General features: G+C 52.9%; 1 protein-coding gene across 1 annotated transcript; it reads left to right on the forward strand.

The window, feature by feature from the left end:
* Window positions 1-1,004: 1,004 nt before the first annotated feature.
* Window positions 1,005-21,874, forward strand: RBBP8NL (RBBP8 N-terminal like). Its single transcript, XM_039563707.1, has 15 exons — window positions 1,005-1,140; window positions 5,268-5,434; window positions 8,171-8,298; window positions 9,573-9,615; window positions 10,026-10,121; window positions 10,469-10,581; window positions 11,613-11,685; window positions 12,933-13,093; window positions 13,564-13,652; window positions 15,056-15,219; window positions 16,299-17,118; window positions 17,528-17,636; window positions 19,603-19,661; window positions 19,977-20,097; window positions 21,260-21,874. The coding sequence occupies exons 3-15, from the start codon at window positions 8,232-8,234 to the stop codon at window positions 21,376-21,378; spliced, it is 2,034 nt and encodes a 677-aa protein (XP_039419641.1). The 5' UTR covers window positions 1,005-1,140; window positions 5,268-5,434; window positions 8,171-8,231; the 3' UTR covers window positions 21,379-21,874.
* Window positions 21,875-27,848: the final 5,974 nt, after the last annotated feature.

The following is a 27,848-nucleotide window of genomic DNA, read 5'->3' on the forward strand; positions in this document are numbered from 1 at the left end:
ATCCACCCTCCTCAGGCTGCGTGTCTATTAAGCAAGAGGGACGCGTCCCTCCCGAGCCAGAGCCGCGCTCGGAGGTGGCTGTGCCAGCACAGCAGGGCCCCGCTCGCAGGGCAGCTTTTGGCAGAGCAGGATGTGCTGTCGGGATCCCAGATACGTAGGCAACAACTTTCTGTTCCTTTTTATGAGTGCCAGGCTGATGGGGAGCAAGAGCATCTCTTGCTTTTTCCTAGGAGCTGCTGCTGTCTGCAGCACTGCGGGGAAAGGCTGTCCCTGCCCAGCCTGGGCAGGGGAAACCGTGCCAGCGTTTTCCCCAGGGGGTGCTGAAGTAGCTGCACTTCAAAGGCTCAGGAAGTGTCCATTTTGCCTTCGGCTTCACCAGCCCACGGTTTAGGGCGAGAGCTGCTTGTGTCAGCAGCAGGAGCTGGGAGGAAACCCGGGCTAAGCCAGGGCTGCTGGCCAGGATCAGCACCCAAGTCACCCAGCCTTTCCTGACTGGTCCCTAAAGTATCCCCAGCCACTGCAAAATGCCCCCAGAAGACAGTCCAGGACCATGGGCTTTCACCCTGCACTTGAAACAGCCATTCGTGTCAATTTGGGCACATCCCTTTCCCTCTCTCGAGTGTTTGGGCTGGGGGCTGTTGAGTGCCCTGAGCTGTGCCACTCTAGTTTAGTAGGATGCTGCTGCTGTCACATTTCTTTTTCTCTTTTTTCTCTTCCTCTCCAAAAGTGCCAAATTGTATAAAACAAAAAAACTTCCCATCTTAATGCTGGATGAATTATTTAAAAGGGTCTGTTTGCTAATGTGATTGACTTCAACCAACAGCGCAGGTTGAGCTGTAATTATGGGAAAACAATCAAATCTCTATCTGGGTTCACACCATACTGGTCTTGCCACTTTTTGTGTTACAGCAGAACCTGTCAGGCAGCTTTAGCTAAGCTGAGCCTCCTTTCTGCTGCTGGGGCAAAGAAACGCAAACCAGTAGAACCAGTTAGGCTGCAAGGAAAAATTATGGCTTATTGTCTGTGCAAGTTCACCCACACTGCTCACTCCTGTCTCCCGTGTCCCAGATGACCGTCTGCTGATCACGACCTAACTGAGCTCCAGGAGCCAAAGAAGAGACACAGACGCAGTCCTCCAACGTGAGTGTTGTGCTTGCACTGATTTTTCTCTGTCCCCCAGCATCCTGGGCAGTGTTGTGTAGCTGGGAATGGAGCTGGTGTGAGCCACGAGGGGAGAGCTGCCCAAAATTTGCTCAGCAGAGCGCTGAGAGAGCTGTCACTCGGTGCCAGCAGACGCGAAGCCTGGTCCAGCTCCCATCTGATGGGCAGAGGTTGGTGTGTCATGGGTTTGCTTGCTTTTCTCAGAGTTCGAGGAGGAAATTTGGATTTGTGTAGCAGCTGGGGAGCCGATGGTTTGTGGCAAAGTGGCAGCTCTGAGGGGTCAGTGGGGAGTGGACCTGAGCCTGCCTGTGCTGGGGACAGCTTCCCAGCCAGGACTTCGGGGCTCTCCTGTTGGCAAAAACTGTTCCTCTGGCGTTGTCCACTCGAGCATGAAAGTTAATGGGATATCCCTGCGATCCGAAATGCCGAGAAATGGCATCCAGATCCACTCAGGTGGAGTGAAATAGCTGTGGAGGGTCAGAGCAATTTGTGGGTGTCAGGGTTTATGTGAGTACCAGGGAGCCCAGTCGCATTTGCATCTGGCCAGCGAGGACCAGAGGAAGGAACAGAAAACTTCTCTGAGCAAGCATCCAGCAGTGTGACAGCCACGGGGGAGCAGAGCTGTGGCCATGTGGGCTGGACTGTGGGACTGTGTGGGATGGCAGTAGTGCCCGTCCTGAGCAGGCAACACCTGGGTTTTGGTGCTGGGCACTGAGGGGGCATCACCCCCTTCCACACCTGACCCAGCTTCCGTGCAGCATCTCGGGCAGCCCTGACCTGCACCAAGCCATGCATGTGCTGGGCGCCAAATAACTTTCAATGGAGTTGTGGGTCTCCCTTCCCACCCCATTTCACACCTTGAACTCATCTCTGTTGCCAAAGCTGAGAATAAATTTGCTCCTTTTTCTCTCAGTGGCAGCTTGGAGCTGGGTTGTGGCGACCCCTGCTACCTGGCTGGTGGCCCTCTGTGCCCCACCTCTGTCCCAGTTGTGTCCCTTGTGGGACATGCTGACAGTGCTCTCCTGGGCTGTCCAGATATGTTCCTTCAGGCAGCACAAATATTGAGAGAGGCTGGAGCTCGCTGGGCTTCCAGCAGCCCCAGGCATGAGGTGTAATGCTACCAAGGGCTGGCAGCCTTCTTCCCCACTTTAAATCCAGGAGGAAGGAAGCGGTGGTGGGATCGCTGCAGGGGAGAGGCTGTGCCCACACACGCTGCCTCCCTGCACAGGGGTCTGTTGCTGTGGGCTGAACTGGCCCCATTGCCTGCTCCTTGTCCCTTCTGCTGGGACAGTGCCACGATGGGGAATGTCCTCAGAGCACTTACAGGGTAGATGGCCACAGATCCCCCCCCCCCCGCCCCGGAGGATGCAGGACACTGATGCATTGATTCAGAACCTAGCCTAGGGGGCAACGTGTCCCCAACACCAGTGTGCCACCAGGCATTTGGGACATGCAGAGATGCCCAACCGTGTCTGTCCCAGCTGTTGGACAGCACAACGTGGGGCTGAGCTGGTAAGACTCATCCTTGGTGCTGAAGCAGGGCTAAACACCCAGAAGGTTTTTGCAGGATTGGGTTTTCCTAGGATGTTACTCCTTTTTTTAGTGCTGAAGAGAAAAGCTAATCCTGTCCAAGACTTCACCATCTGGGGATATCCGGGGAGATAGATCTGTTCTTTCTGTTTGCATGGCCATTTTCTTGACTCAGGTTGCCCGTACACCCCTCACACAGCAGGAGCAGAGGTGCCAGCTAATGGAAGCGGCATTGAGAGGAATCTTCGTGCCCCTTCTCCCACACAAGACCTGCTTTCCCATGCAGGACCAGAAATGATGGATTCCCCATGCCAGGAGCAGTGCGGGCTCTGAGGAGACCCTCTGGGGAGCTCTCCTGCCATGGAGGAGAAGACAGAGAGACCAAGGTGCTGCCCAGGCACCATGAGCAGCATAACAGGATCACAAGCAGGGAGCGGGGTGATAACCATCATCTATCAGAGATTCCCAGGGTATTTTCCTGCCACTTTGCCCGGCCAGGGGCTCTGCAGCTGGGGGTGGCAGTGGGAGTGTTTTGGATGGGCAGTGACCACATGCCTCCAATCCCAACAGGGCCTTGAGCTATTCTTGAGCCTCGCCACTTTGCAATTAAAACACCCTAAAAACGTGATAATGTCTCATTACCCACTTCCCAGAGCATTTTGGGGTGTTAATTGAGTAATGTTTATAGAACCTGTGGTTACCCCGAGATGAACGGGCAGATAAGTGGCTACTTTTAACCCTCTTCTGAATCCTCCTGTGGGCAGACAGGCCTGCCCACAGGTCTGCCCAAAGCCCACCACACTCTGGGGAGCATCACGGCACAGCTGGTGGGTCCAAACGTCATTCCTTATCAAGTGGGGAGCAGAACAAATATTTACTGTTAAACCTCAGCAAAGCAGCAGGAGCTGGGGAGTGGGAGGACAAAACCTCCCTCCCAGCTGGGGATGGTGCAAGGAGAGACCCTCAAACTGCTCACCCTGCTATGTAAAAGCCAAAGTCAGATTCCTGGGTATATTCAGGTATTGCAGAGGACCAACAGCTCTGGCTTTAGCGATCTTGCAAGCCCAGGGCAGCCAAGACTCTTTGGCTGGAGTTGGCAGCAGGGGTGTCCCTGTTGCAAGGATAACAAGGTTCCTGTTGCAAGGGGCTCTTGAGGGGAATAGGGGCTCTTAAGTGGAAATGAGGAAATGGAAGAAAACCCATATTGAGGGTTTGGTGACTGCCACAGCATCTGGAGAAGCAGAAGCTGCCTTCACAGGGCCAGGGTAGTGGGGGAGAAATTGAGCTGCTGGGTTTGTGATCACCAGGACTGTGCTGTATTATGGCAGCAGAGACTTTATGGGGTAGAAGTAAATCAGTGTGCAGGTTGTGACTTGAGGCTGGAGCTGCAGGTTGGAGGGTTTGCTCCAGCTCTGCTCTCCCTGCAGTGGGACACGTCTGTGCACACGTGAGCAGGGCCAGCATCTCCCTGGTGCTGCTGATCCTGTTGGACTGGTTCAGGGGGCTGTGAGCAGCACAGTGCCCACAAACCCAAAGGGCCATTGGGGCAGTTTGCAGCGGTGCTGCAGCTCCACATCACCCAAGTGGGACCCCCCTGCAACAGCCAGCAGAGGCAACCCTGGGGCTCGCTGCAAACCGGCCCCTGGGCTGGTGGAGCAGCACGGAGCAGCTGCCCTGCTCTGGGGAGGATTTTCAGGTTGTGTGAGGTAGAGGAAGGCACCAAATCCTCCTCCCTGGAGAGGCAAGAGCCAAGGCTGCTCCTCCTGTCTCACTTGTTGGGAGGTAATTTTGCAGTCTGGCAGCCCCTGTGCAGCACCCACAGCAAACCCAGCACAGTGGAGAGCAGTCACTGGGTTCCATTTTAGGGCAGTCTGTGCCATGTTAAGTCATGCAAATAAATAAATACCCAGCAAGAAAAAAAGAATCCCTCAACCTACCAAAAAAGCCCTCTTCAAACTGCCAAGCAAAGTACATCAGCAAAGAGCATTAGCTCCACACTGGCCTGTGAAATACTCCTGGCACTGCAGATTTTCCATGAGTGATCAGGCGGTTTTTCTGAGTACAAACTTGTATTATAATTCTAAAATTAGACCAGGAATCTAGTAGGGTAGCCAAGGAAAGAAATTTTGGCTGGTTATAGCAGCTCTGCCCAACAATTGCCCAGAGAAAGGTGTGTGACATCAATCCAGCCCAGAGCTGAACAACTCCAGCACTGCTGATGGGGAAATATCTGGTGGTAAATCCACTAAGCTTCACTGATCCCACAGTGTCAGAATGTCACAGTCCTGCCTTTTTCTTTTCTGCTTTTTTTTTTTTTTTTAATGATTTAAGCTCATTTAGTTAATGAGCTGCTTTATCCTTCTGAAAGGAGACACAGCTGAGGGTGGGAATGTGCTGTGGCTCACTGTGAGTGTGACAGACAGTGCTGGGGATGGTGTTGAGAGGTCAGTAACCCCCTGGGGACCAAGGAATGGGGGTTGGCTCTGCTCTCAGAGCCAGCTGCCCAAGTCCATCCCTTCCCCAGCCCCCTTGGATGGGACAGAAAGTAACCTCCCTGCTGCTTTTCCTTTCCCCAGCCACAACAGGAGCATCCTGCCCAAGGAGTGATGCCATTGGTACCCAGAAGATGCTGGGGGCTGCCCCAGCCCCGTGCATGAGAGCAGACATCCCAGGGACATCCCTGTGCCCCAACCTGGAGCCCTTGTCCCACCCTGAGCTGAGCATCGAGGGATGCAGAGCACAGGTGAGCAAAGCCATGGCAGTCAACAACAGCTCTACCCCAGGTCTTGGGCTCTCCAAACCCTTCAGATTTAGGGCCTGGATGAGGAGTTCACCTTTGGTCCCTGACACTGGGGCTCTGTTTGCAGAGGGCAGCCGTCACTGTGAAATACGCCCGGCCCTGCCGGGACCCCAAAGGGCTGCTCCAGCCCTGCCACGGGGCCGCATCTGGCACCGCGGGCTCTACATCACAGTGACAGCTCTGCAAAGGGCTCGGGGCTGTAAATGAAATCCCTGTCTCAGGGAGAGAGCTCCACACTGAGCCACTCTGTGGTCTGGGCTTCAGCAATAAATCTCCCTCAATAAATCCTCTGGAGCAGGGTAGAGGAGCTGGGAGCTGCGGCTTCACACCTTCACCTCTCCACACCGGGCAAGAGGGAGCAAAGCTGAGCCTCTCAGGGAGCCTGGGCTGTTGGTGGGGCTGTTCTGCTGCTGCAAAAGGCTGAATCCTGGGAACAGACATATGGGGAGTGATGCTCATGCAGGGTCTCTGTTACCATGTGTGTGCACAGACAAGACCCAAGGTCCTCGCCAGATTTGCCACAGAGCAGCTGTTCCATCTGCAGGCAGAGATGGGTTCTGGCATCTCAAAAATCACCAAAACTGTCAGCTTTTCCCTGCTGATTGGACCTGCAGCAGGTCACAGGTCCCCACTTGCCTGAGGACTCTGAGGAGAAGAAAATCAGCAGTGAGCCCCAACCCTGGTGGCACCACGGCCTCAGCCATGCACAGAAGGCAAAGGTGTTGCCCACACCCCAACCCCAAATCCTGATCTGCCGGGCTCTGCCTGCAGCACTGAGTCACAGCTGCAGGGATCCGGATCCGGCACCGAGCACCTGGGCTGCCCCCGCGCCTCCCACCTCCCACCACACGCCAGCCCAGCCCTACCTCCCCGAGCAGAGGGCTGGCACCAGTCCCAGCCAGGGTGTCACCTTCCCGGGATGGCGGAGCTGGAGCCCTGTGTCTCGAAATGCTGGGTTCAGCCCTCGGAGACACCAGCCTTGGGGAAAGGGCTGTACCCTTTAGTACAAGGTGGGCAGGACCTGATCCAGCAGCAGTGAGCACAGTAGGAGCACATGCAGCCACCAACTCCTCTGCTCACAGTTGCAATCCCTTCCCAGATTACAGCACTGGAGAATGAAAATGGAATTAGTGCCTGAGTGCTTCAGAGCCTTCCCCGCTGGCGCTTGGGGTGTCAGTCCCGTGGTGGCAGTGGTTGATCTCACAACCTCCCTTCAGCCCTGGGGAGGTGCTTTGCCCAGGGCAGAGCCGAATTTAGGACTCAGTGATCCTTGGAAGTGCATCCCATTAACATCAGGAGGGTTTTTTCCTGTTTTGCACGTTATTTCCCCTGGCTGGTTTTCAGCTGTGGCTCTTGGGGCTGAGGTCAGCTCCCAATCCCATTTCACAGCAGGAGATCTCGAGCTGGATGAGCCACACCATGCTTTTATTTGCCGGGATCGATCACTCAGCCTGGGAACGGGTGGGTTATGCCCTGGGAAGTGGGAGCAGTGAATATTCTTTAATTGTTTCCCCAGAGAGTGAGATCTCTATTCTGTTTGCATCAGATTTGCTCAAAAGCCAAAGTGGCTCTGGGATGGTTCATGTTCAGGCAGCTGCTCCGCCGATCCGAGCCTGCCGAGCTCGCTGCTTGTGCTTGCTGGCGCGTGCCTCATTTCTTTTGAAAACCAGATGCTTTAGGGGAAACTTTCTTCTTCCAGCTCTGCGTGCCCACATCTTGCATATGCAGGCGATCTGGCACATCCCTGCTCTGCATGCAGATAAAGGCACGGGCGGGAGCTGGGCTGGGAGAGCGCTGGAACCCAGCACAGACCTTCCCCGTGGGGCTGCAAAGCCCAGATCCCAGCCCACTCTTCACTTTCCAGCAACACAGGGGAGGTTTTCTCCCTGGTCATCTCTTCGTGGTTGAAGGCTGAGTGTCCAGGTGCTTTGTTGGCATTGGGGTTACTCGCCATGACTCATTAACCCAGAATGATTTTTGGGGGAGAAGATCCCATGTGGAGATGCTAAATGCCTTCATGTGGAGGTTCCTCTTTCCCAGTGTGGGTTTGGTGGTTCCAGAGGACCCCACGGGTGCTGTACTCATGCCAGCTTCCTGCAAGTCTTGGCTCTGGACACCACCTCTCCTGGTTTCTCTGTAACATTGGGTGAAAAAGGTCTGTTGGGTGTCTCCCAAGGTTTCAAAGAGGGTACAGCCAGTGAGGCCATGTATAAAGCCTGGGCAGTGACAGTGGGGCGGCCAAGTGCTGTGTGTTGCCTCTGTGAAAGCTGTGTGTGGTGCTAGAGGGAGGAGGGATGCATGGGAGTATCCCAGCAGGAGATGAGCCCATCAGGCTCAAGCACCAAAGCTGTTGTGAATTTCCCCATCATCAGTCCCCATGTGGTTCCAACACGAGTTCTGCAGTCCCTTCTTTATGCTCAAGATGCCCTACCCCACCTCATCCCAGAGAAATGCAATTTAAACTGCCCAACAAGTAGAGGAAAAGCCTGATTTTCCAGCTGGGCTTCTCCCAGTATCTAAGACATGCTCTTAGCTATGCTCAGCGCTGAGGCAGGGTGGACAAAAATGCATCCCTGGTTTAGCAAATGATTTCCCTTCCTAGCTTTGGGCTTTGTCCTTTCCAGAGCACCACATGCACATGACACATCTCTTTTGTTGGACTTTTTCTTTCTATTTTAGGCTGAAACCTGAATAATTTGAAGCAAAAGGACAGAGCCTGGTGTGTGGCTCAGTCCTGAACATGACCACAGAGAGTTTTGCAGAGTTCCTGAACAAGCTCAAGGAAATCCACGAGAAAGAGGTCCAAGGTAGGGAGACAAAAAATGTCTTATCAAAAACTGGCCAAGATCCATTTCTTTGTAATGTAACCTGAAGGGAGGAGGAGCAGGTGCAGATTAGGGAGCTTTGGGGATTAGTGCTGAGCAAGCAGCACCCACGGGGATGGATTGGGACATGGGGTCACAGCCTGTCCCTCAGGGGAGAACACCCTCTGATGGCACCTTGGTACCTCTCATTGGCACACTGAGAAAAAAGTAACTTTTAAATGATGAGAAGGAGCAGAAGAGAGAGGACATTCCTGCTCTCCATGCTCCTGGAAAGCAAACCATGGAGGTGCTCAGTCCCAGCAGGAATCCCACTTGCTGCAAGCAGGAACCACGGGGGATTTGGTTCCTTTCCTGCCCCTGCTGTCATGGTCCGTGGTAAAGGGGAGCTGGGAGCTTTGCAGAGGTGACACACACACCTGCTGGACATCTGCTCCAAGCAGCGAGGATTGGAGTGTATTTGGATACTGAGGGATCAAAGGGAAAGCAGAAAGATGCAATAATCTGTAAGACAGAAGCAGCAGGAGATGAAGCTCTGTTAAAGGAAATATTTGAGTCAGGTTGGATAGCTTATTCCTCTAGGGAATAAATTATTTCTCAGGTCATACATTATTAAAATAAAACCCATTAGGTTAAGCGACCAAGTGCCAAGTCCAATTGTTTTCCTATTTGAATAATTCCCAGTATCAATATTATGAACAAAACTTCAGCACTTTTGGATGATTCTGGCTTATGAATCCATTCTTCTCTTGTGTAATTTCAAGCCGTGTGAGAATTAGAGGAAACTGTTGAGCAATTTAAACCACATGTTTACATCTACTTTGCATAAAATGGATTTGACAGGATACAATGTCTGCAGATCCATCAAGGAAAGCTGTTCAGCTGTAAATATTCTCCAAGATGCTTTCCAACCCTGAAAGCTATAAAATACTGCCCACCTGGGAAATGTGAGCTGTAGTGAGAAATAAGTAGAAACAAAACTAAACCAGACTTTTTGGGTCTGGGAAGGAAATGCAGACTCATTAAATAGTGGGGATACAGAATGAGCTCAGACTTTGTACAACTTTCCCAGTTCCATTAAACTGTGACAGTGCTTAACACATGCAATGTGTTATTCCTTATCGGAGATAAGGCTTGTGAATGGATGAGATTTCTGCAAAGCCACTCACCTTCCTGAAATTCCATCAGTGCCGTTTGCTCCTGAGTGCCAGGGGATTGGCAATAAACACCCACCTCTCCGTGTCTGCTCATTATTCCAGGTCTGCACAGCAAGGTGACGGAGCTGACGACGGAGAAGTGCCGGTGAGCGATCCCAGGGCGGGGGGGCAGAGGGGTGGTTACACCACTGGAATTTCAGACTTCCCCAGTTATCCTCCAAGACTGCTGGATTAGAGAGCACCATTTGCCATTCTGGTACTGCCAAATCCAAGCCTTTTGGCTCCAGGCAGGGCTTGGGGGATCCCAGTCCAGCTCCAGTTTGCCTTCCCACTGGCAGGTGATGCTTGTGCCAGCCGGTTCTTGCCCTCTTGGGAAGCAATAACTGCGAGGAATTAAGCTGCTGACTCCAAGGAGGGTGTCACAGGGCAGCATCCAGGCTCCAACACATTTGTTTCCCCTCCTGACACGCAAGAATAAGGACATTGTGGATGAAGGCATGGGTTTTAGGGAGAAATCTAATAACCTTCTTGTCTTTGTTCTGTTTCTTCAACTAGCGATGCTCAGAGAATTGAAGAGCTATTTGCTAAAAATCACCAGTTAAGGGAACAACAGAAGGTCCTTAAAGAAAATGTAAAGGTGTTAGAAAACAGGTAGGATTTGTTTTTAAGTAGGGTGCTGCTGAGTGGCAGCAACTACACTCTCCTAGGGGGAGAGTTTGGGATTTGCTGTCTTCCCCAGAGTGGGATGTAGCACATGAACCTCTATTTTTCCCATACTCAGCTGCTGGGAGAGCTGGAGGAGCCTGGGCACGTATATAGGAGCTTTCCTAGGCTGGTGGTGGTGGGACTGGATCAGGAGGGGTGCAAGGGCCAGTGCTGGGCTGCAGGGGTGGCTCTGGGTGATGGTCTGGTGTTCACACTTCTCCACGGGGAGGGCAGGAACTTATTTCTCCCATGGAAACCATATGGTAGCAAGCTGCGGGGTTTCCTTTCTCCAGGCTGCGAGCTGGTCTTTGTGACAGATGCATGGTCACCCAGGAGCTGGCCAAAAAGAAGCAGAATGAGTATGAGACCTCTCATTTCCAGAGCCTGCAGCACATCTTCATCCTCTGTACGTACTGACACCCGCTGTAAGATCAGCTTTGGCAGGCTGAGTCTTTGCTCAAACCCCTCTCCCAGATATTTGCATGTGAGCCCTCGTGGCAAGCAGGAACCTGGGAAGGGTTTGGGGATGGGGAGAAGGGAGGGAGCAGGACCGTGGATGGCAGCTCACGTCCCCCCAAGCAGACATAACCCTTCACACAAATCATCAGAGCTGGGGGTTGCAGTCCTCCACACCTCCAGAAAAACGAGAGATTCCAGGCCATGTCAGCTGCCTGGGAAAAGGATGCATTTGGCACAGCAGGAGCAACACTCTGGCAAAGACAGGAAAGTCACAGCAGCAGCTCAGCACGGGTAAATGAAATCAAGCAACACGTGTGATGGATCCTCTCCTGAGCCTTTGGCAGAGCTCCCAGCACTGCTGAGGCACAGGGTGTTTTTCCCTGGGGATCTGAGCAGCCCAGGGAGGGTCATGGGGGTAAAGGAGATAAGGCATTTAGGAGGGATGGAGAGGTGCCAAGAGCCCTTGGTTTATCTCCCCTGCTATGCCACTGCACCCCGAGTGCTGCTTTCAAGCAGGAGCAAGGCAAGGCACCATGCCTGGGAGCCCACCCATGCTCTTTGTGGCCTCCTTGCTGCAGCACCCAGTGCTGGGTGCTCACAGCTCCCTCTGGCCTCTGTCTGATCCCCCCAGAGACCCCCAGCCCTCCCCCTAACACAGCACCCCCTCTTCACCCTGCCCTGGTGTTCAGGGGCAGGATGTTGGCTGTGTCCAACCCACCACTGCCTCATGTGGGTCGTGCTCTGCCCCTGAGCTGGGCGAGCTGCAAGCAGACCCAATCCCAATGAAACCTGAGTCATAAAGTTGCTCTCTTTCATCCTTTAGTCCCAGCATGTTAACAAAGAAGGAAGGAAATTCGGCATCCCTCCAAAACCCGGTGCCATTCCCTCCTCCTCCCCCGGGCACCCCAGTGAGCTGTGAGGAGCATCAGCTCTCTCTCTGCAGCACCTGAACTCACAGCACCATCTCTGTCCCTGCAGCAAACGAGACCAACCGCCTGAGGGAAGAGAACAAAACTCTCAGGGAGGAACTGAAGAGGCTCCGGAGCCTGGAGTAAGCACTTTCCTGGTTTCATTCTTTACAAGGGGTGTTGGTAACAACCAGGGCATCCCCACAGCTGAGCAGGGCAACATCCAGACTGTGGCATCCTCAGGGGTATTTTAGCATCTAATTCCTGTGGATTCCTGTATATGTTAAACACAGAAAAATCCCTAATGGTCTCAAAATCCTTGTTGATCTTTGCTCACTTCCCTGTTCACCAGCATCCAAGGATTCGTTTTTGGGGAAAAAAGATATTTAACCCCCTGGAAACAAAGCCCTGGGCAGCTTGCATGGACCTCAGCCTGGGCTTCCATGGCTTTTCCATGGCACCAGCTCCCCTCCTGCAGCAGCCAGAGACGGCCTGCAGGAAATGGGTTGTTTTGGGGGAAGGAGAGTGACACACAAGGGACTGTGATGGGGTTAAAGAGGGAGAAGTGATCTGCACCAACAGGTTCATAGCCCAGCAGAGCACTGTGCTGGAAGCCAAGTAACCTGCCAGGCTGGCCAATATATACAAATCAGCTCATTCCTCAAGGGTTTAAAGTCCAGAGGAATTAGCACTGAGGGATTAGATTAGAAATGTGTTTTCTTTGGAGCACAGGACCACCATCCACTTAAAGAGAAACTCCGGATTTTACTCCCTGATGCTTCCCAAGGGCTGAGTAGTTCCAGAGCTGTAGGCTGGGCTGGGCTTGCTGAGCACTGAGTGATCCTGCCCTGCTCTGCTCTCCCCTGAGATGCTGGGTAGGAAGATTTCCAGCCATCCATGTCCCAGCATCAGAGTCCCTCCAGGACTCTGTGTGTGTCTCCAAGATTCAGTCACTCCCCTGTAGTCACCGAGAGCACCAGCCCCTCCATCTTGATATGGTGACAGGGGACAGACACCACATCCCTGTGCTGAATCCACCCCTCCATCAGGCTGAAAGCCCAGCCAGGGACAGGCTCCCACAGAGCTTTTGCAACAGCCACAGCTGGGCCCTGGCTTACCCAACATCGTGGCTTCCTGTGACGTTACCCACGACCAAGTGGGGCAATCACACCTTGGGCTGTCATGCTGGCTCTGTCCATGCTCCAGACTGCAGCTGGGTACTGATAAGCTGCAGTGGAAGGAGGTGAGTCTGAGGATCTGGTATATCCACATGCACACATACATAAATATGTATATTTATATATCAGGCTCAGAGCTCTCAGTAGAGTGGCTCCAAAACCTTCCTTCTCCTGCCCTTTCTCATTCATTCATGTCCTTTTCCTTCCAACAGGACAAAGACCCCAGGAGTCACCTCCAGAGAAAGCTGTTCCACACCAAGCTCCCCTTTGACTTTACTGTCCCCAGTGAGCAGGAATGTCAGCACGGAGAAAACAGAGCACAGGGAAGCAGAAGAAGCCCACCAGGATGTGCCAGACCTCGAGCTCAGTGAAGGTGGGTGTTGCTGGCTCCTGCCACCCTTGAGGGACCCGGGGCTGTGAAGAGTCACCGAGCCATGGTGCAAAACTGCCCTGGGAAAGGGTCTGGAGAGCAAAGATCAAGCTGTTGGCAGCTCAGATGGACATTAACACAGACAGAAAAGCTGATGGGGGGAAAATTCAGGTCAAGGGAGAAACACCCTGCTCTGTACTAGGGCAAAAGAGTGCTGGGTGCCCCCACTGTAAGGCAGTTCATGCAGAAACCATGGCATTCCCTTGCTGCCACCCACACATGCAACGAAGGGCACGTTCCATCAGGTGCTGGCTTGAGCCAGAAGGCAATTTTTACACAAAATCTTCACTGAGATGTGGTTGGTACCAGCCAGTGCCATCGCTGGGAGGTTGCAAGGCTCCAGCACGCTGCAGGGCAGGGCTGCAGCAGCTCTGGGGGACCATCACGGTAGCTGGTTGTGCCTTTTTTTTCAGAAAAGCCTCCAGAGAAGCTCCAGAGAAGCTCTCCAAGCAGCAGGACTTCTCCAGGCACTGTCCTCCAAGAAGTCAGCCTTGCAGAAATGGTGAGTTATCAGAGGTAGCCTGATGTCCTCGGGCCTTCTCCCCACTGCTGTGGTCATCTGAACTGGATCAAGACAAGCAGATTAGGATAGGGAAAGAGTAGGGGGCACTTGGGGGGTTGAAGACTTAGCCAGACTTGGGTAGTTTGTCACTGCCAGAGCCAAGGAGGGCACCTACCAAACACCAGCTCCATCCTCTCTGCAGAAATTGCCACTCACTGCAAGCAAAGCTTGGCACAGGCTCCTGTCCCTGCTGTGACCATGCACATCCTTGTTTGCTCCTGTGTTTATCCTCCATGACCACACTTCCAGCATCCTTAGGTCCTCTGCTCATCACTCTGGTTCCTCTCTCAGAGGTCTTACTGGGGAAAACTCTGAGGAGTGAAACACCTGGGGAGATTGTGCTGAGCCTCATTTCAGTGTAGCTTATCCTGAGCCACAGAGCCAGCTCCCCATTTCCTGGGTGAGCAGGGAGCTGGAGCATAATGAAGGTTGGAAGAGGCTGGAGAACATGTAAACTGTGGGAGTTGTGGGTACCAAGAACAAAGGCACTACAGCAGCCCTGCCCAAGAGCACCACAGATGTCTCTCCACCTGCAGTATGATCAATATTGGCATTTTCAGAGGGCCTGGCTTTCAGTGTTTGCAAGGACAAACACAGAGAGGGTGTCAGCTGAGGTTTGCTGAGTGATATGGTGACACTGAGCACTGGGAGATGAGACTGCAGGACCTGGACCTTGTTCCTGGTCATGGGAAGTCAAGCCCACATACACACCCACACAGATTCTTCTGTTTTGGCACAGGTTTTGCTTACTCGACCTCCACAAAAAACTTGAAAGAGCAGGTGAAAAGGGGTTTTGGTAAGGCTGCAGGCAGGCTGTGGGGATAATTAATAGGGATCGCAGGAAGGGTTGGTGACATCTCCAAGTGGGCAGGGGAAAGTCAAGTCAGAACATGTGGTGAGCCTTTCATGACAGCTGATGGAGACAATGATGTCTCCATCAGCCCAGGCACTCCACTAGAAATGCACCCACCAAACCAGTGTGTGCCAGGAGTTTGCGTGAATAAAGTCTTGCATGAGTAAAGGCCTGACTAGGGGACAAGGAATTTGCAAGGTCTTATCTTGGTTAAGCCACTGAATCATGACTTAAGAGGAGACAAAAACCTTCCTGCTCTACAAATCAGTGCAGCCAGAAAATAGAGAGTACATGAAGCAGAAATTTCCTGGAAAAATGAATAAAAACTTGATAGAGCTGTTGACCAGAACCATATCAAGCAGCACACTCAGGATCTGTCTGTCTTGTTCCCACTGGTGAGGAACAGTTGTTGTCCCAGTTCAGCCAGGCTCCCAGGAACCCAGGACATACTGCAGAATGGCTCACCTGGACTTTCTCTCCTCTGCCACAGGCATCCCAGAGGATTTCCAACCAGCTGCACGGAACCATTGCCCTGGTGAGACCTGGCTCCAGACCCTGCCTCCTGGAAAAGAGTCCTTCAGGGGCAGCAGTGTCTCCACCGGCGAGGAAGACTCCTCTCCCTCCAGAGCGCGAGCACAGCCCCAGCCTCGAGGCGTGAGTACCAGCTTGGGGGTCGTGGTGTGGCCCTGATGCATGGCCCATTGCAGCTGGCCCTCCATGGATGGATGGCCAGTGTTCACTGTGTCTGCCCATCGTTCTCTCCAAACTTCTCCCACAGCCTTGGAGAGGGGGGATCTCCCAGTTTACACCAGTAAAAAATGACTGGAATCCAGCACAACAAGATCAGCCTCTTGTTATTCCAGCTGCTCAGACAGAGCCACAAAGTGAACCAGATGCCCCCATATCCAGGCAGAAGGACTGTCCCAGGCAGGCAGCAGTTCCTGCTCCTCCTTATCTATTCTAATGGGCTTTCCTGCAGGGCTCAGCACTTCCCAGGCTTATCCTCCCCAATGATTTTGGGAGCATAGCCAGCAGGCGGACTGCGACACAAATGATTTTGGGAGCATAGAGCAAGGCCAGTGAGTTTGTCTGTAGAGACAGTGAGTTTCCCCGGGGTGTGAGTAGGTCTGCTGAGCATTCCTGAGAACAGCTTGCACTCATGGAAGCTGCCGAATAACCAGCAGCAGCTGGGACTGGGCCTGCAGGGCAGGTTCCTGCACTGTACCAACCTTCCTAGGATGGCTGAGTGAGATTAGGGGCAGGTGGGCTGTTCCTCTGTCCTGGGGGGTCTTCAGGCACTAAGAAAGCCCAGGGGGGTGCTTAGGATGTTGCTGCCTGTAAGACATTATTCAAAAAGTGACTTCTCAGCAGCAGTGCTGATGTGAGAAGTCACTGCATCCTTACCCTTACTCAAGCCCCTGCCTTGAGCTGCCATGGCCCAGGGACAGGGGATTGCTGCTCGATGGTGGGATGGGAATGGCTTCCTGCCCTGTGTGGAGACCCACTGCTGACTGCCTGATGCCCCTGGCCACCAGGACCCTCCTCCCCAGCACAGAACCCAAAGACAAGCATGATGTACTGGCCAAGAGCTGCAACAGGGCATGGAAAGAGCAGGAGAGACCACACAGATCCCTGCATAGCTGGGAAACCATGGGAAAACTCTAATGCTCTATATTTTTTTTTTTCCTAATGTGATATAGCTAATGTAATTTTTTTTCCCACGCTTTTTAAAGTTATTTAACAGCAAGCAAACTGGACTCCCCCAAGGTTGCTCCATCCTATGAAAACCTAAAACTGAATGCCCGGAGAGAGCAGCTCTGCCTCCTCCACAAGCACCTTTCCCTGCACCAGCTGGGGCTGGCAAGTCCGTGCGCCCCGGCTGACCGGGACGGCGGCAGCTTCCCCAGCCACTTGCTCCGGACCAAAGCTGCCGACGGCAGGACGCGGTCCCGGGACAGCTGGGAAGACCACGCAGCCTTGCTGAAGCTTCCTGCCACCATGGTGTACGTGAGGGACCAGCACCTGGAGGAGAAGCTGCACCTCCTCAAGCACCGGGAGCGGCTGCAGCATCTCCTCCTGCAGCAGAGCCAGCCAGGCCAGCGGGCGGACGGCGACACAAAGCTCCCGCCCGGGGAGCGGCCCCTGTCCCCGTGGCTCGGCATCGCGGCGGGCTGCAAGGAGGAGAGGGCCTTCCTGGACGATGCTGCCGATGGGAAGGGGGAGAAGGAGCTTTGGCTGAGCCGGGACCGCTCCGAGCTCCGAGCGAAGGTGAAGGAGGCGAGGGACGATGATGCAGACGCGCCACTGGACCTGTCCGAGTCCGGCCGTGGCAGGGACACAGACTGGCACGGCCGCCGGGAGCTGCGGGGCTGCGGCAGCCCGCGGGAGAGCCCCGGCGACAGCCCGGCTGTGCCCGCAGCCCGCGGCCCCGGCGGGGGACACAGGGCACAGCGGGACGAGCCGCGCTGTCCCTACCACTGGCGCAGTGCCACCCGGGCACTGGCTGGCGCTGCCAAGGAGGAGGAGGAGGAGGAGGAGGAGGATGCAGCTGTGGTGAGTACAGCTCGTGTTGGCACAGAACTGCAGCCCCTTACCCACTCCAGGGTGTCCAGTACTGCTGCTGGCACCATTGTGACCAGCATTAATGTCCTGTGGGAGGATGGGTTTCATATGTGTGAAGCCAATTTGCACATTGCACAGTCCTGCCTCTCGTTCCCCACCTCCCCTCCAGTGTCCACAGGGTTTCCATCCAGCCCCAAGGGCAGGCAGCGCCTGTGCCCCCTCCCTCCCACAGGCTGCTGCAGGAGGTGCTGGGCTCCCTGCAAACACACCACAGTGCACAGGAACATCTCTGTGATGCTCGTCCCTGTGGGTGTCACAGTCATCAAGTCAGGGCTGAGGACAATCCTCTCCTGCCTGGTGACAGCAGCATTTGTGCTCCCTGTCTCCCTGTATCCCACAGCTCACACTCTCACGGGCATATCTGACAAACAACTCCACACCAAGTGACCCAGAGGCCCTTCCTGAGGCTGGGATGAGACGGGATGTCAGTGCACAGAAGGGAGAAGCAGGTAAGAAGGCCCAGGCAAATGTGATATTTGAGAAGGCAAGAGTGAAAGATGCCTTTTGGTGAAGGGATTTCCCAGCCCAGAGCTCTCTGCTGGGCTCTGCGCACACCTGCAAAGCCACCTTCCAGGGACAAAGTGTTCTTGGCTCTCAGTTCTTCTGGGCCATTGGGAGAAACTTCAGGTTTCACACTTCCATCCTTGGGAGCTCAATTTTCCACCCTAGATATGTCCAAAATTCAGGCTCCATATCTAGAGGGAGAAAGCAATCCCCGTTCTTCTGGAGAAAAGCCCAGTGTCTCTGTCCAGCACAGACAGAAGCCACCGTGGGGTGTCCTTGCACACTCAGCAGAGCACCCTGCACTCCATGCTGGGTGGCATGGAATTCTCCAGGGACTAAGGAGCCAGAGTAGCTCCAACCTCTTGGCAAAACCCACTTCACAGTGAGCAGCAACAAGCCAGCATTGCTGCTCCAGCATTTCCTGCTCCTCTCAGGGAAGAATAAGCTCAGAATTTCTCAGCAGAGATGGGGAAAATGCAAGAGGTTTGCAGGACTAGCACTGGAAAACCATCCCTGCCTGTCCCCTTGCTCTAAAGCGTGTCCTGTGATGACACAGCACATAGGGTTGAGCACGGAGCCAGGGATGCTGGTGCCTCCAGCTGGTAGATCAGGATGGTTTCCTCCCTTTCCCTGCTCCATTCTCCATAAGAGCTCTTCCAAGGCTTCCTCCCTGCCTGACCCCCACGGGACACAGGTGCCAGGTTTGTCCAGGTGGGTGGGAAGCAGCCATGGGGATCAGAGTGGGAAGCACGTCTGCTGGGAGCTGCTCAGTACCAGCCTTACTGGCTTGGCCGGAAAGTTGAGCTCGCCTGGATTAGTTGGTCTGGGCGTGTTCAGAGTGGTTTGGGAACACTCTTCGGAGCAGGATTTTTCACGGTGAAAAAAAAAAAGGGGAGTCCTCTGTGATTTACATGCTAAGGAGATATCATCATGGCAGAAGAATTTCAACTGATTACATTCTGGGTGTGGGAATACAGGACTTTCTTCAGTTCTCACCTTAAGGTTGACACAAAGCCCAGGAAACAATACACAAATACTTCTGCACTTTCTAGTGAGCCTTAACCTGCAGAAGGATAAGGTGAGGATGGGATCAGGCTACAGAGAATCCAGGAGTGCCTGGAAGCAACATCATCTGCTCTCCCACCTCTGCAGGGGCAGCAAGGGGGCCTGCCCTGCTGAGCTCTATCCTGGCTAGACCTGGGTGTCATGAGCAACAAATATTGAACTTCTGGGATGCCTCTGTCCCTCAGAAGAGGCCACAGCCCTTTCTGCCCACTGTGGCCAGCCCAGGTGTGTCACTGTGTGTGCAGACAGGGTGATGCCACCACCAGCAAGGCTTGGCCCCTAACCCATGCAGATTCAGCCTGTGCAGAGGTCAGGTGTGTGCAGGTACATGTCTGGGGCCATGTAGCCCCAGGGTCTGTGTACAGCAGAATGCTTTTGCTGGGAAGGGAAGTATCTCCCCTGCCTTTCCTTCCTCTGCTCCTCAGCACACATTCCCTACCAAGAGCCACTGACTGACACCAGCAGCAAAAATGGGGATTGTCCCTCTTGGCCTCTTCACCCCAACACGCTTCTCCCCGCCTGGGGTTCAAACAGAAAGGTGCAGTCTGGGGCTTAAATACCCACCTGTATATAGCCACAGATGTTGGGACAGCTCTTGTGACCTTGGCATAGCAAAGTTCTATGGATACAGATTTCCTGGGAGCAGGTTTCCCAACCGAATCTTGTTGGATCACCCCTAAACGTTCATTCCAGGCCACGTAGCTTGCAGTGCCTCTGCTGCACAACACAGTTTATTCCTGAAGCTGTTTTCTGCCTCAGTGGCTCTTTGAGCCTGGGCATGGGGCTCTGTATCTGCTCATGAGCTTGTTAAGCTTCTTACCAGTCAAAAAAACCTTCTTTTTTTAGATGATGATGCCGAGTCTGGGAAGCAAGAATCGGATGAGCCAGACACGACGGACAGCGAGGTTAGTTTGTTTGTTCTCCTCAGCCATCAGCTTAGGCTGCCTGGTCCTAGAGACATGAGACAGGTTGTCCCAGCCCAAGCTCCCTCCAAAAGGTGATGGCTCTTCCTGCACCAGGTGCCAAACCTCATTCCCACCCTGTTACCCAACTTGCTGCTGAGGGATAGAAGTACCATTCTTTCCAGCCAGTCAGGACTGTTTATGAACAGCATTTGTCATCGCTCCATAACAATGGTCACAAAGGTCCCTGGCAATGCCACCAGCTCCCTGGGAAAGCTAGGGTAGTTTGTAGACTGACTGTTCTTCTCGTTGGTATAGGAGAAGTATGAAGATGAGATCCTACAAGAGGCTGAGGCTGACGGGAAATACTTTTGCACCAAAGACAAAGCTCATGTGCAGCAGAGGAAGAGAAAAAGAGGACAGGATCCCTGGATAAAAGGTAGGGAGGAGGAGTTCCTCGGGGCATCAGCTCAGGGCTACAACTTCTGCTGCTTCCAGGTGGATTCCTGTGAGAAATGCCTGAGGACACTGAGGGAGTGGAGGTTTCTCCTCTGTGCTCCTCTGAGCCATGTTTTGGCAACACTCATATCTCCAGCCAGAGGAACCCCTGCTAATGTTTAGCCAGGGCAGCCTGGGCAGGGTGACCAGGAGAGCACTCCAACCACCTAAGCTAACAGAGCTTAGTCCCTTGTGTTTGCTTATCTGGTCAGGGAGGTGGTGACTGGGGAAGGCCAAATTCCCAGGGGTGAGTTATTGACATTCAGAGAAAGGTTTCTGCCAGTTCTGTTGATCTTCCAGTGTGGCTGTGGAGGTTTCCCTGCTGAGAGAGGAATGTGTTGTACCCGTGTTTCCTACAAGTGAATAAGCAGAAAACTGCTCCTGATAAGGGCAAGGATAAGAAGTTTGTCTGTCAGGTCTTAAAAAATGCTCTGTCAGAAAAACCCCGCTGCTCACCCACTCTGTACTGGTGGTAAAAACAGGGAAGGGTTGGCCCAACCATAAATGTAGAGAGGGCTGTTGCTTAAGCTTGAAGGGAATTTGTTTAACAGCCTGACCTTCAGAGGGCCCTGCTCACTCAGGGGACACCGCCACAGCTGGGGGACAAGAGAATTTGCTGTACAAAACCAGGCACTTGGAGCAGTGGGGAGGAAGCTGCCCTGTGTAGCCCAGGGCAGACACATACAACCCTCCAGGACTGGATGTGGATGTCCCAAGTGAGGGGTGGGTGCAGCTGTGGCAGGAATGGGGTGATGGACTGGCGTAGCACCTCTCTCAGCATATGGTGTGGGCCATGAACCACACTGGAATGGGAAGAAATCCACGGAGTGCGTCCTACTGGTCTGGGTACCCTCTCAGGGACGCTCCTGCACCAGGTCAGTTCTCTGCCTATTTCAATTCACATGTTGTTTTGTGTCCAGGATCACAACAGCCTCCCTTGGATGCCCACACATTTCACATCTGAGGGGTTTCCCTTCATCTTTGCTTTTCTGAGCTTTGCTTCCTCCTGCGCTGCCCCTATTTTGGGATGAGGCCATGCTGACTCCAGAAGTGTAAATCCATTTCTCTGTGGTTAACTCCTGCTGTCACCTTGCTGTTTACAGGAGCTAAGAAGTCAATGAGAGGAAGAAAGAAAATCAAAGTGGAGCAAAGCCCAGTGGGGATCACAAAGGAACTGGAGAATTGCTCCGCTTCCCACAATGATCCCTCCAAGGAGAGTTAACAGCAGGGCAGGATGAAGCAACTGCAGAGCAAAGGAGAGGGCTCAGAGACCTCAGCATCCCACCCACACTGGGAGAGTGAATCCTCCTGTCATGCTGGGCCAGGCAGTGGGGAATTCATACGGACTCATTAATGAGCAGAGCACCCTGAAACTCCTCACTCTGTGCCCCAGGTGAGGCTGGGCAAGGATGAGCTGTGCAGGTGACACCTGGAGCAGCCAGATCCCTGCTGGTGGAGCAGCACAGTCAGTGACCCCAGGCCTGCACCAGAGCAGACCCTCAGACTGGTGCTAGGAAGAGGAGACGTCTCTTTGCAACCCTCACCCTGCACAGAACCATGTTCTTCCCTGGGACTTCACACTTGGAGAAAGGACTAGCAGATCCCTCTCCCCATGAAGGATGTCCCTGTGGCTGGCTGAGGGGTGGTGACCAAACCAAACACTGCAGAGCACCGTGCCCAAACCTGCTTCAATTAAATCCCTAGCCAGGTTTCATACACATGTGGATCTTGTCTGACCTGGAGAAAGTCCATGGTTTTCTTTTCTAGTTAAGTGAGGAGCAAGAACATGGGCAGACAGGTGGGATGTGTCGCTGCAGAGTGCAGGGAGAAGAGCATGGGAAGCGAGGGCTTGGGTGCTCCTTCTCCCCAAGGTGTCCTGCATTGCCTGGAAAAGATCAGTGTGCGAGACCCAGCAGCTCAGCCGTTCGCACTGACCTTGGCAGGACTGCTGGGAGCTGTTTTTCACATGGATAAACTCTTCTTAGTAATTTTTTTCTGATGGGATGAGATGGGAAGAGCTGCAGTGAGCATCCCTGCAGGCACAACATCAATCCAGGAGCCAGGCTGGGTTGTTCCTGGCACACAGGTGGAGAGCAGGGACAAAACAGAGGGAGATCAATGGAGAAGTGCCAGAGCCTGTTCCTGCTATGGCGTCCTCCCACTTCGTTTACCTGCAGTTATTTCTATTTAAACGTGATTTTACGTGTGAACGTTTGCCCATTCACAAGAACGAAGGCAGAGCACAGCCAGCCAAGAGCAGCATCCTCTGCCTGTAGCACCTTCCGGTCTCCCCAACCCTAAAATCTCACTCAGAAAGCCCCGGCTGTGGGGGAGCAGGGGCAGGAGCGTTCAGCACTGCCCAGAGCAGCCTCGCATCCACCCAGCCGGGCTGCAGCGGTCCGGGAGCGGGAGCGGTGCAGGACCGAGGGCGATGCGGGAGGTGCGGGACCGGGACCGGAGCCGGGGGCGGTGCGGGACCGGGACCGGGACTGGGGCCGGGGGCGGTGCGGGCGGTGCGGGACCGGGACCGGGGGCGGTGCGGCGGGCGGGCAGTGCCGCCTGCTGGGCAGCGCCGGGCCGGGGCCGCTCCCGCTCCCGGAGCCCGGGGGATGCGGTTCAGCCTCCCCGGGGCACAGCAGGTCTGCCCCCGAGGGCTGTGGAGCCACGGGAAGGGGAGCGGGGACACCCGGCAGCTCCGGCAGCGGGGATGGAGCGGGGGTGTCCCGCGGGGCTGCGGCTGCTGCTGTCAGGGAATTTCACAGGAGTGAAACTTTCCCAGGCTGAAAAATTATTGAGACAGCTGTCGTCTTCCTCGTGTCTTCACGGTTTGGAAGAGCTCGTTGGATGTTGAGGAAGGGTCTGGAGAACGTAGGTGCTCATCCTGGAGAAAAGGAGGCTCAGGGGAGATCTTTTCCCTCTCTACAACTCCCTGGAAGGAGGTTGTAGCCAGGTGGGGATGGTCTCTTCTCCCAGGTAAAAAGTGCCAAGAGGAAAACGGCCTCAAGTTGCACCAGGGGAGGTTTGGATGGGATGTTAGGTAAAAATTTTTCACTGAAAGGGTTATCAAGCGCTGGAACAAGCTGCCCAGGGCAGTGGTGGGGTCACCAGGGTGGCAGGGCTGATTTATGCCAGCCCAAACATTCATCGGATCATGGCCATGGGAAATGAATCAGGAGCACCACTAACGCCTTTCCCTCTCGGTCCTGGGCAGACGGCACAACGTCTGTCCCTTCTTAGACCAGCTTACAGGGGAGAGCAATAACCCACTGAACACAGTGGTGAACTGGATAAATCTGTCTTTTAAAAATACCCCAGCAGTGAAAAAAATAAAATGGGGGGGGCTGGGGGAAAAAAGGAGAGAAGCTGAAATGTAATCCCATAAAGAGGCCCCTCAGACTGCAGGGAGGTTGCCTGGGATGGGAGAACTGAAGGAGTGAGGGAAATTTCATGGACTATAAAATAATCGCCTCCCTATGACAATCCTTTGATATGCAAAATGTGTAGAAGTCCTGCCAAAAATAATGAAGTCCTCAGTTTTATTTTTTTTCACGCTAAGATTTTTTTCTTCACAAGGCACGACACCACCACAGAATCCACCTTAAATTATTGGGCTTTTAATACATTTTGTGTTGCCTTTTTTCATCAGACATTTTCACCGATATCTCGTGCTGGGTGTGTTTGAGGGGCTGGCAGGGACACATTTCACAGTTAGGGCAATCCTATATCTGAAAAAACCAAAAAATAGTTTTGTCAGCTCTGAGCAAAGTGCTCCTCTGAGCAAATTGTTGAAGTAAATTAAATTTTATATGCTGCACTTGATCCAGCCCTGGAATTTCTCTGCTCCTGCCATCCCCTGGCTTGCTGTTACCTCCTCACCATGCTACAGAAAGATGGATAATTGCTGTGGTCCATTAATTGTCAAAAGTATGTTTGTCAGTCTCTTGTTCAAGTCATTCTTGACAGGTAAATGCATGTATTGATCTCATCATATCCATGCAGCCTCAGACTTGAATTATTTTGCTGTAAGGAAGAAATCTGAGCCCTGCAAGCAGCTCTAGAGCTCTGCAGAGGTTTCCACATGAAGGTTCAGTCCTGCCTGACGTGCCGTGTTTGCAGGAACACACAGGGCAGCATCCAGCCCCACGGGCTGATCCTGCCTTCCCCGGAGCACAGCAGTCTTTTAATAACTCCACAGGAGTTTGGTTAATGACTCCAAGCGGCATTTGTGTACCAGACCCAGCAGTCTCTGCTTTTTGCAGAGTTAATCCATTTAGTTGCCGCACTTCCATTCAGTATGGAGTTTTACACAATAATCTTCAAAAATGCACTGAAATTACCCTTAGAGTGCATGAGTTACATCCCACAGAGCAATAGAGCAGAAGGGAAGCTGTCCCAAGAGCAGATCAGTACTTCTGGGAGGCTGGCAGCTCACATTTGTTTTGTTCAGACAAATTACAGTTCTGATGTCACCAGTGACGTGATGTAGGTAAGGACATCTGGGCCAGGGAAGCGGTTTCCCAGAGGACGGGGTTCAGAGCCCAGCTTGGGTTCACCCAGGCCAGGGGCTGGATTTGAAATCGCACAGAAATCTGGGAGAGCAATGATATCACCATTTCTGTTCACTTTTAGTCCATCAGAAACAGCAACGAGTGGTTCCCTTAATGCCTGTCAGGCCAAACAATTCTGGTAACAGACCACTGCAACTCATTTGCTTCCTGATGCTGAAGAATCTGCACATGCTGAATCATCCTCACAGCACAGAGCACTGCTCTCAGCTCTCAGACCCTCCAGGCCTCCCTGTGTATCAGCCTCCCACCAAACTCACCAGTAAAATGACATTTTCTGCTTCTCTCTAGGCTTAATTTGTAACATTTTCTAAGAAGTAAATTTGTGCGAGTTGAGCTGTGAGTATAAATCTCCATCTCAGGGGGGAAAAAAATCTCCCACCACACAAAGGTTCCTCTGTTGAGTGTGTAAGGAAGACAGTCCTGGGCAGGAAAGTAGGAAGTCCCACAAGCTCAAAGCAAGAGGGAACTGTGCTGGGAACTCAGCTGGCTGCAATGCAGGAACCAAAAGCTCCAGAAATAGAGATATGCACATCAGATTCTTCCCCCTCACAACCTTCTGCTGTGGCATTGCCTTCATGGCAATAGATAATTTGAAGGTGATTTAATCCATGCCCTTTTCATGAGTCTGAGCACCACCTTCTCTGCAGTGAAATGCTTTTAGCTGAGATCTGGTCTGTAAGCAGTGCCCTTTTAGAGTGCTGGCTTTGGAAACACAGCTTCACTCCTCAGTCCACCACAGGAAAATTCATTCCAAGCATTACTGAAGTCTTGCTTCAATCCTGCTTTGGGGATTTAAGTGGGATGGGCTTTTTGTGTAGGTCCTTCCCAGGGTCAGATGTGCCCTGAATGTGTGAGAAAGGCAGAAAAAGGACCCTGGCAGTCTCACATGTGCACAGGCAGAAGCTCAGAGGGAATGGGGACAGGGACAGCTTGGGTGTTCAGAACAGCACAGGGACAAGCCTTCACACTTTCAAAAGGAAGCTGTGAAGTTGTGGATAGATTTAGCAAATCCAGCAAGCAGTAGCAATTCTTGGAAGGGAGAGATTTGAGGAGTTCCTTTGCTCCTTTATCTCAAGCAAAGTTTACTGCAGGAATTTTTGAGCCAAAATGCAAGTTCCTCTTGCATCCCTTGGGTATCACAGCTTTCTGCTCTGCCTTGAACATTGCCACCAACACTTCAGGAGTTCCCCAGGCTGTGCTGCACACCCTGCTCATACCAAACTTGCTGCTGGATGTACTGATCTCCAGTGGGATCTCTCCAGAAAGCACATTCTCCAAGATTCTCCCATGAAAATTATTGATTTATTAATAATAGCATTCAGTGCAGCACCACGTGCTTCAGGGAAGAGAGTTTGATCCATTCATTCACCAATCCTCCTGTAAACACCACACAACATTTTCATGACTCGAGCACAGGGCCCTCCTGAGTGCAGAGTGATATGATTAAATCAACCAGCTCCGTGTCTTTTAAATACTCTCTGTCATGCAGGAGAACCTGAGTCACTCTCCAAGGCACACAGGACTGCTGGAAATGTTTGGCTCCTGAGGAGCAGCAGCTGATTTTGCTGTAACTGTGAATCTGCAGCGAGAGCAGAGGATTGTGTCACCCACCAGGGCGAGCACATGGCAATCCAGGGAATACTGCTACTCTGCTCCAGAAGCAGCCTGAAGAAACCAGGACTCCCAACCGGAACTCACTGGAGGCAAATTAAAACCATCGCAGGCTGCACATCTGGTGGCACTGACAGCTTGAGCCAAACCTGTCTCACGGGTTTGGGATGCAGGAGAGCAACGGGGATGGATGTGCCAGCAGGGAGCAGGAGTGGTCCAATATGTGAACCTGGTTAGGAAGGGTTTCATCATTGTCTGCACACGTAACACAAACAGGGAATGGCACCTCCGGGTGTGTGCTGAGACAGACGGAAGAGGAGGGGGAAGATGAGCTTAGGAGAATGTGTAGTCCCAAAAACTCAGTGGCTGGTCTTTACAAGGACGTGGTGAGTGTGAGGCTGAGCTCCAAAGAGTGCTGGTGTCCCCAGGTGTGCTGACTTCAAGAGAGAATTTAAAAGGGGTAAACTATGATAGGAAATTTGGGGCAAGGATTAGAGCCTGCTGAGGAGAGAGGGGACAGTAAGTTCTGGATGCACGTTGCACTTCTGTGTCATCCTCCCAGACTTCCAGAGACCATCCTGGTCCCCTGTGAGGCCTCCTGGACCCCCATCCCCACCCTGCTTAGGCTGGAAAAATGTGTACAGCAATTTCTGGTGCCTTATCTTAATACCAGAATTTCCTCCAACTGGAAGCTGCACTTCTGATTCCCAGCCTAAATATACTTATGACCTGTTTATCTTTGCCTGATTTGGGGCCATGATGTTGCAAAAAATATAACAGCCAGCCCACATATGCACTTTAAAATGCTGTCTCATATCAGATGCTTGGACCAAATCCTGCAGTTCTTGCATGGAGAAAAATCCTTGTGACCTTGGTGACTCTACTCCCCAGATAGTATTGGAATAAGGATTTGCACGCTTGTCCTGTTTCACATGAGCTCCTTATTCCAGCAGCCCCTGACTGTTCAGACATGCATCCAAACATCCCAGGACTTCCTTTAAGGTAGAGCAGAAGCTCCAGGAGCAAAATGAGTGTCAGTTGAGTATTGGTGATTCAGAGTAACATTTTACATCTGTGCAATAATGTTGTTGTAAATGCAAAACTGCCTGCTTTCCTCTTTGTCCAGGGATTTTGCCCAGGTGGTTAAAGCTGGAAAAGGCTTCAGCCAGAAGTTGAAGCTGCTGTGCAGCAGCAGGGTGGAGAGCCCAGCCTTTCTCCAAAACAGCCTCCCTGTGCATGAATGAGAGAACATATATGAGCTTGGGCTTCCTGCATCCCCCTGGCTCCAGGGATTCCCTCGTTGCAGAAGACAGGGAGAAAAGGTTGTTCAGGGTTGTACCCAGTCGCTGACTTTTGTGGGAGCGATGCTGAGGTGCCATCCGTCTGTTCCAGCATCAGATGCCCTGAAACACAGCACTGTGCTCACTGTACTCAAACACTGTGAGCTGTCAGACATAGATAAAAGCTCCCCAACATTAACAGCAGCAACACTCCAACCGCTAAATTGAGCTTT

The sequence above is a fragment of the Corvus cornix genome, chromosome 20 (assembly GCF_000738735.6).
Source record: "Corvus cornix cornix isolate S_Up_H32 chromosome 20, ASM73873v5, whole genome shotgun sequence".
Classification (NCBI taxonomy): domain Eukaryota; kingdom Metazoa; phylum Chordata; class Aves; order Passeriformes; family Corvidae; genus Corvus; species Corvus cornix.

Excerpts from the sequence above, each read along its gene's own strand:
- RBBP8NL (XM_039563707.1), top strand. The coding sequence starts at position 8,232 with ATGACCACAGAGAGTTTTGCAGAGTTCCTGAACAAGCTCAAGGAAATC. Across the intron at positions 8,299-9,572 it reads CCACGAGAAAGAGGTCCAAG|GTCTGCACAGCAAGGTGACG; the intron begins GTAGGGAGACAA and ends TCATTATTCCAG. Across the intron at positions 10,122-10,468 it reads GTAAAGGTGTTAGAAAACAG|GCTGCGAGCTGGTCTTTGTG; the intron begins GTAGGATTTGTT and ends TCCTTTCTCCAG.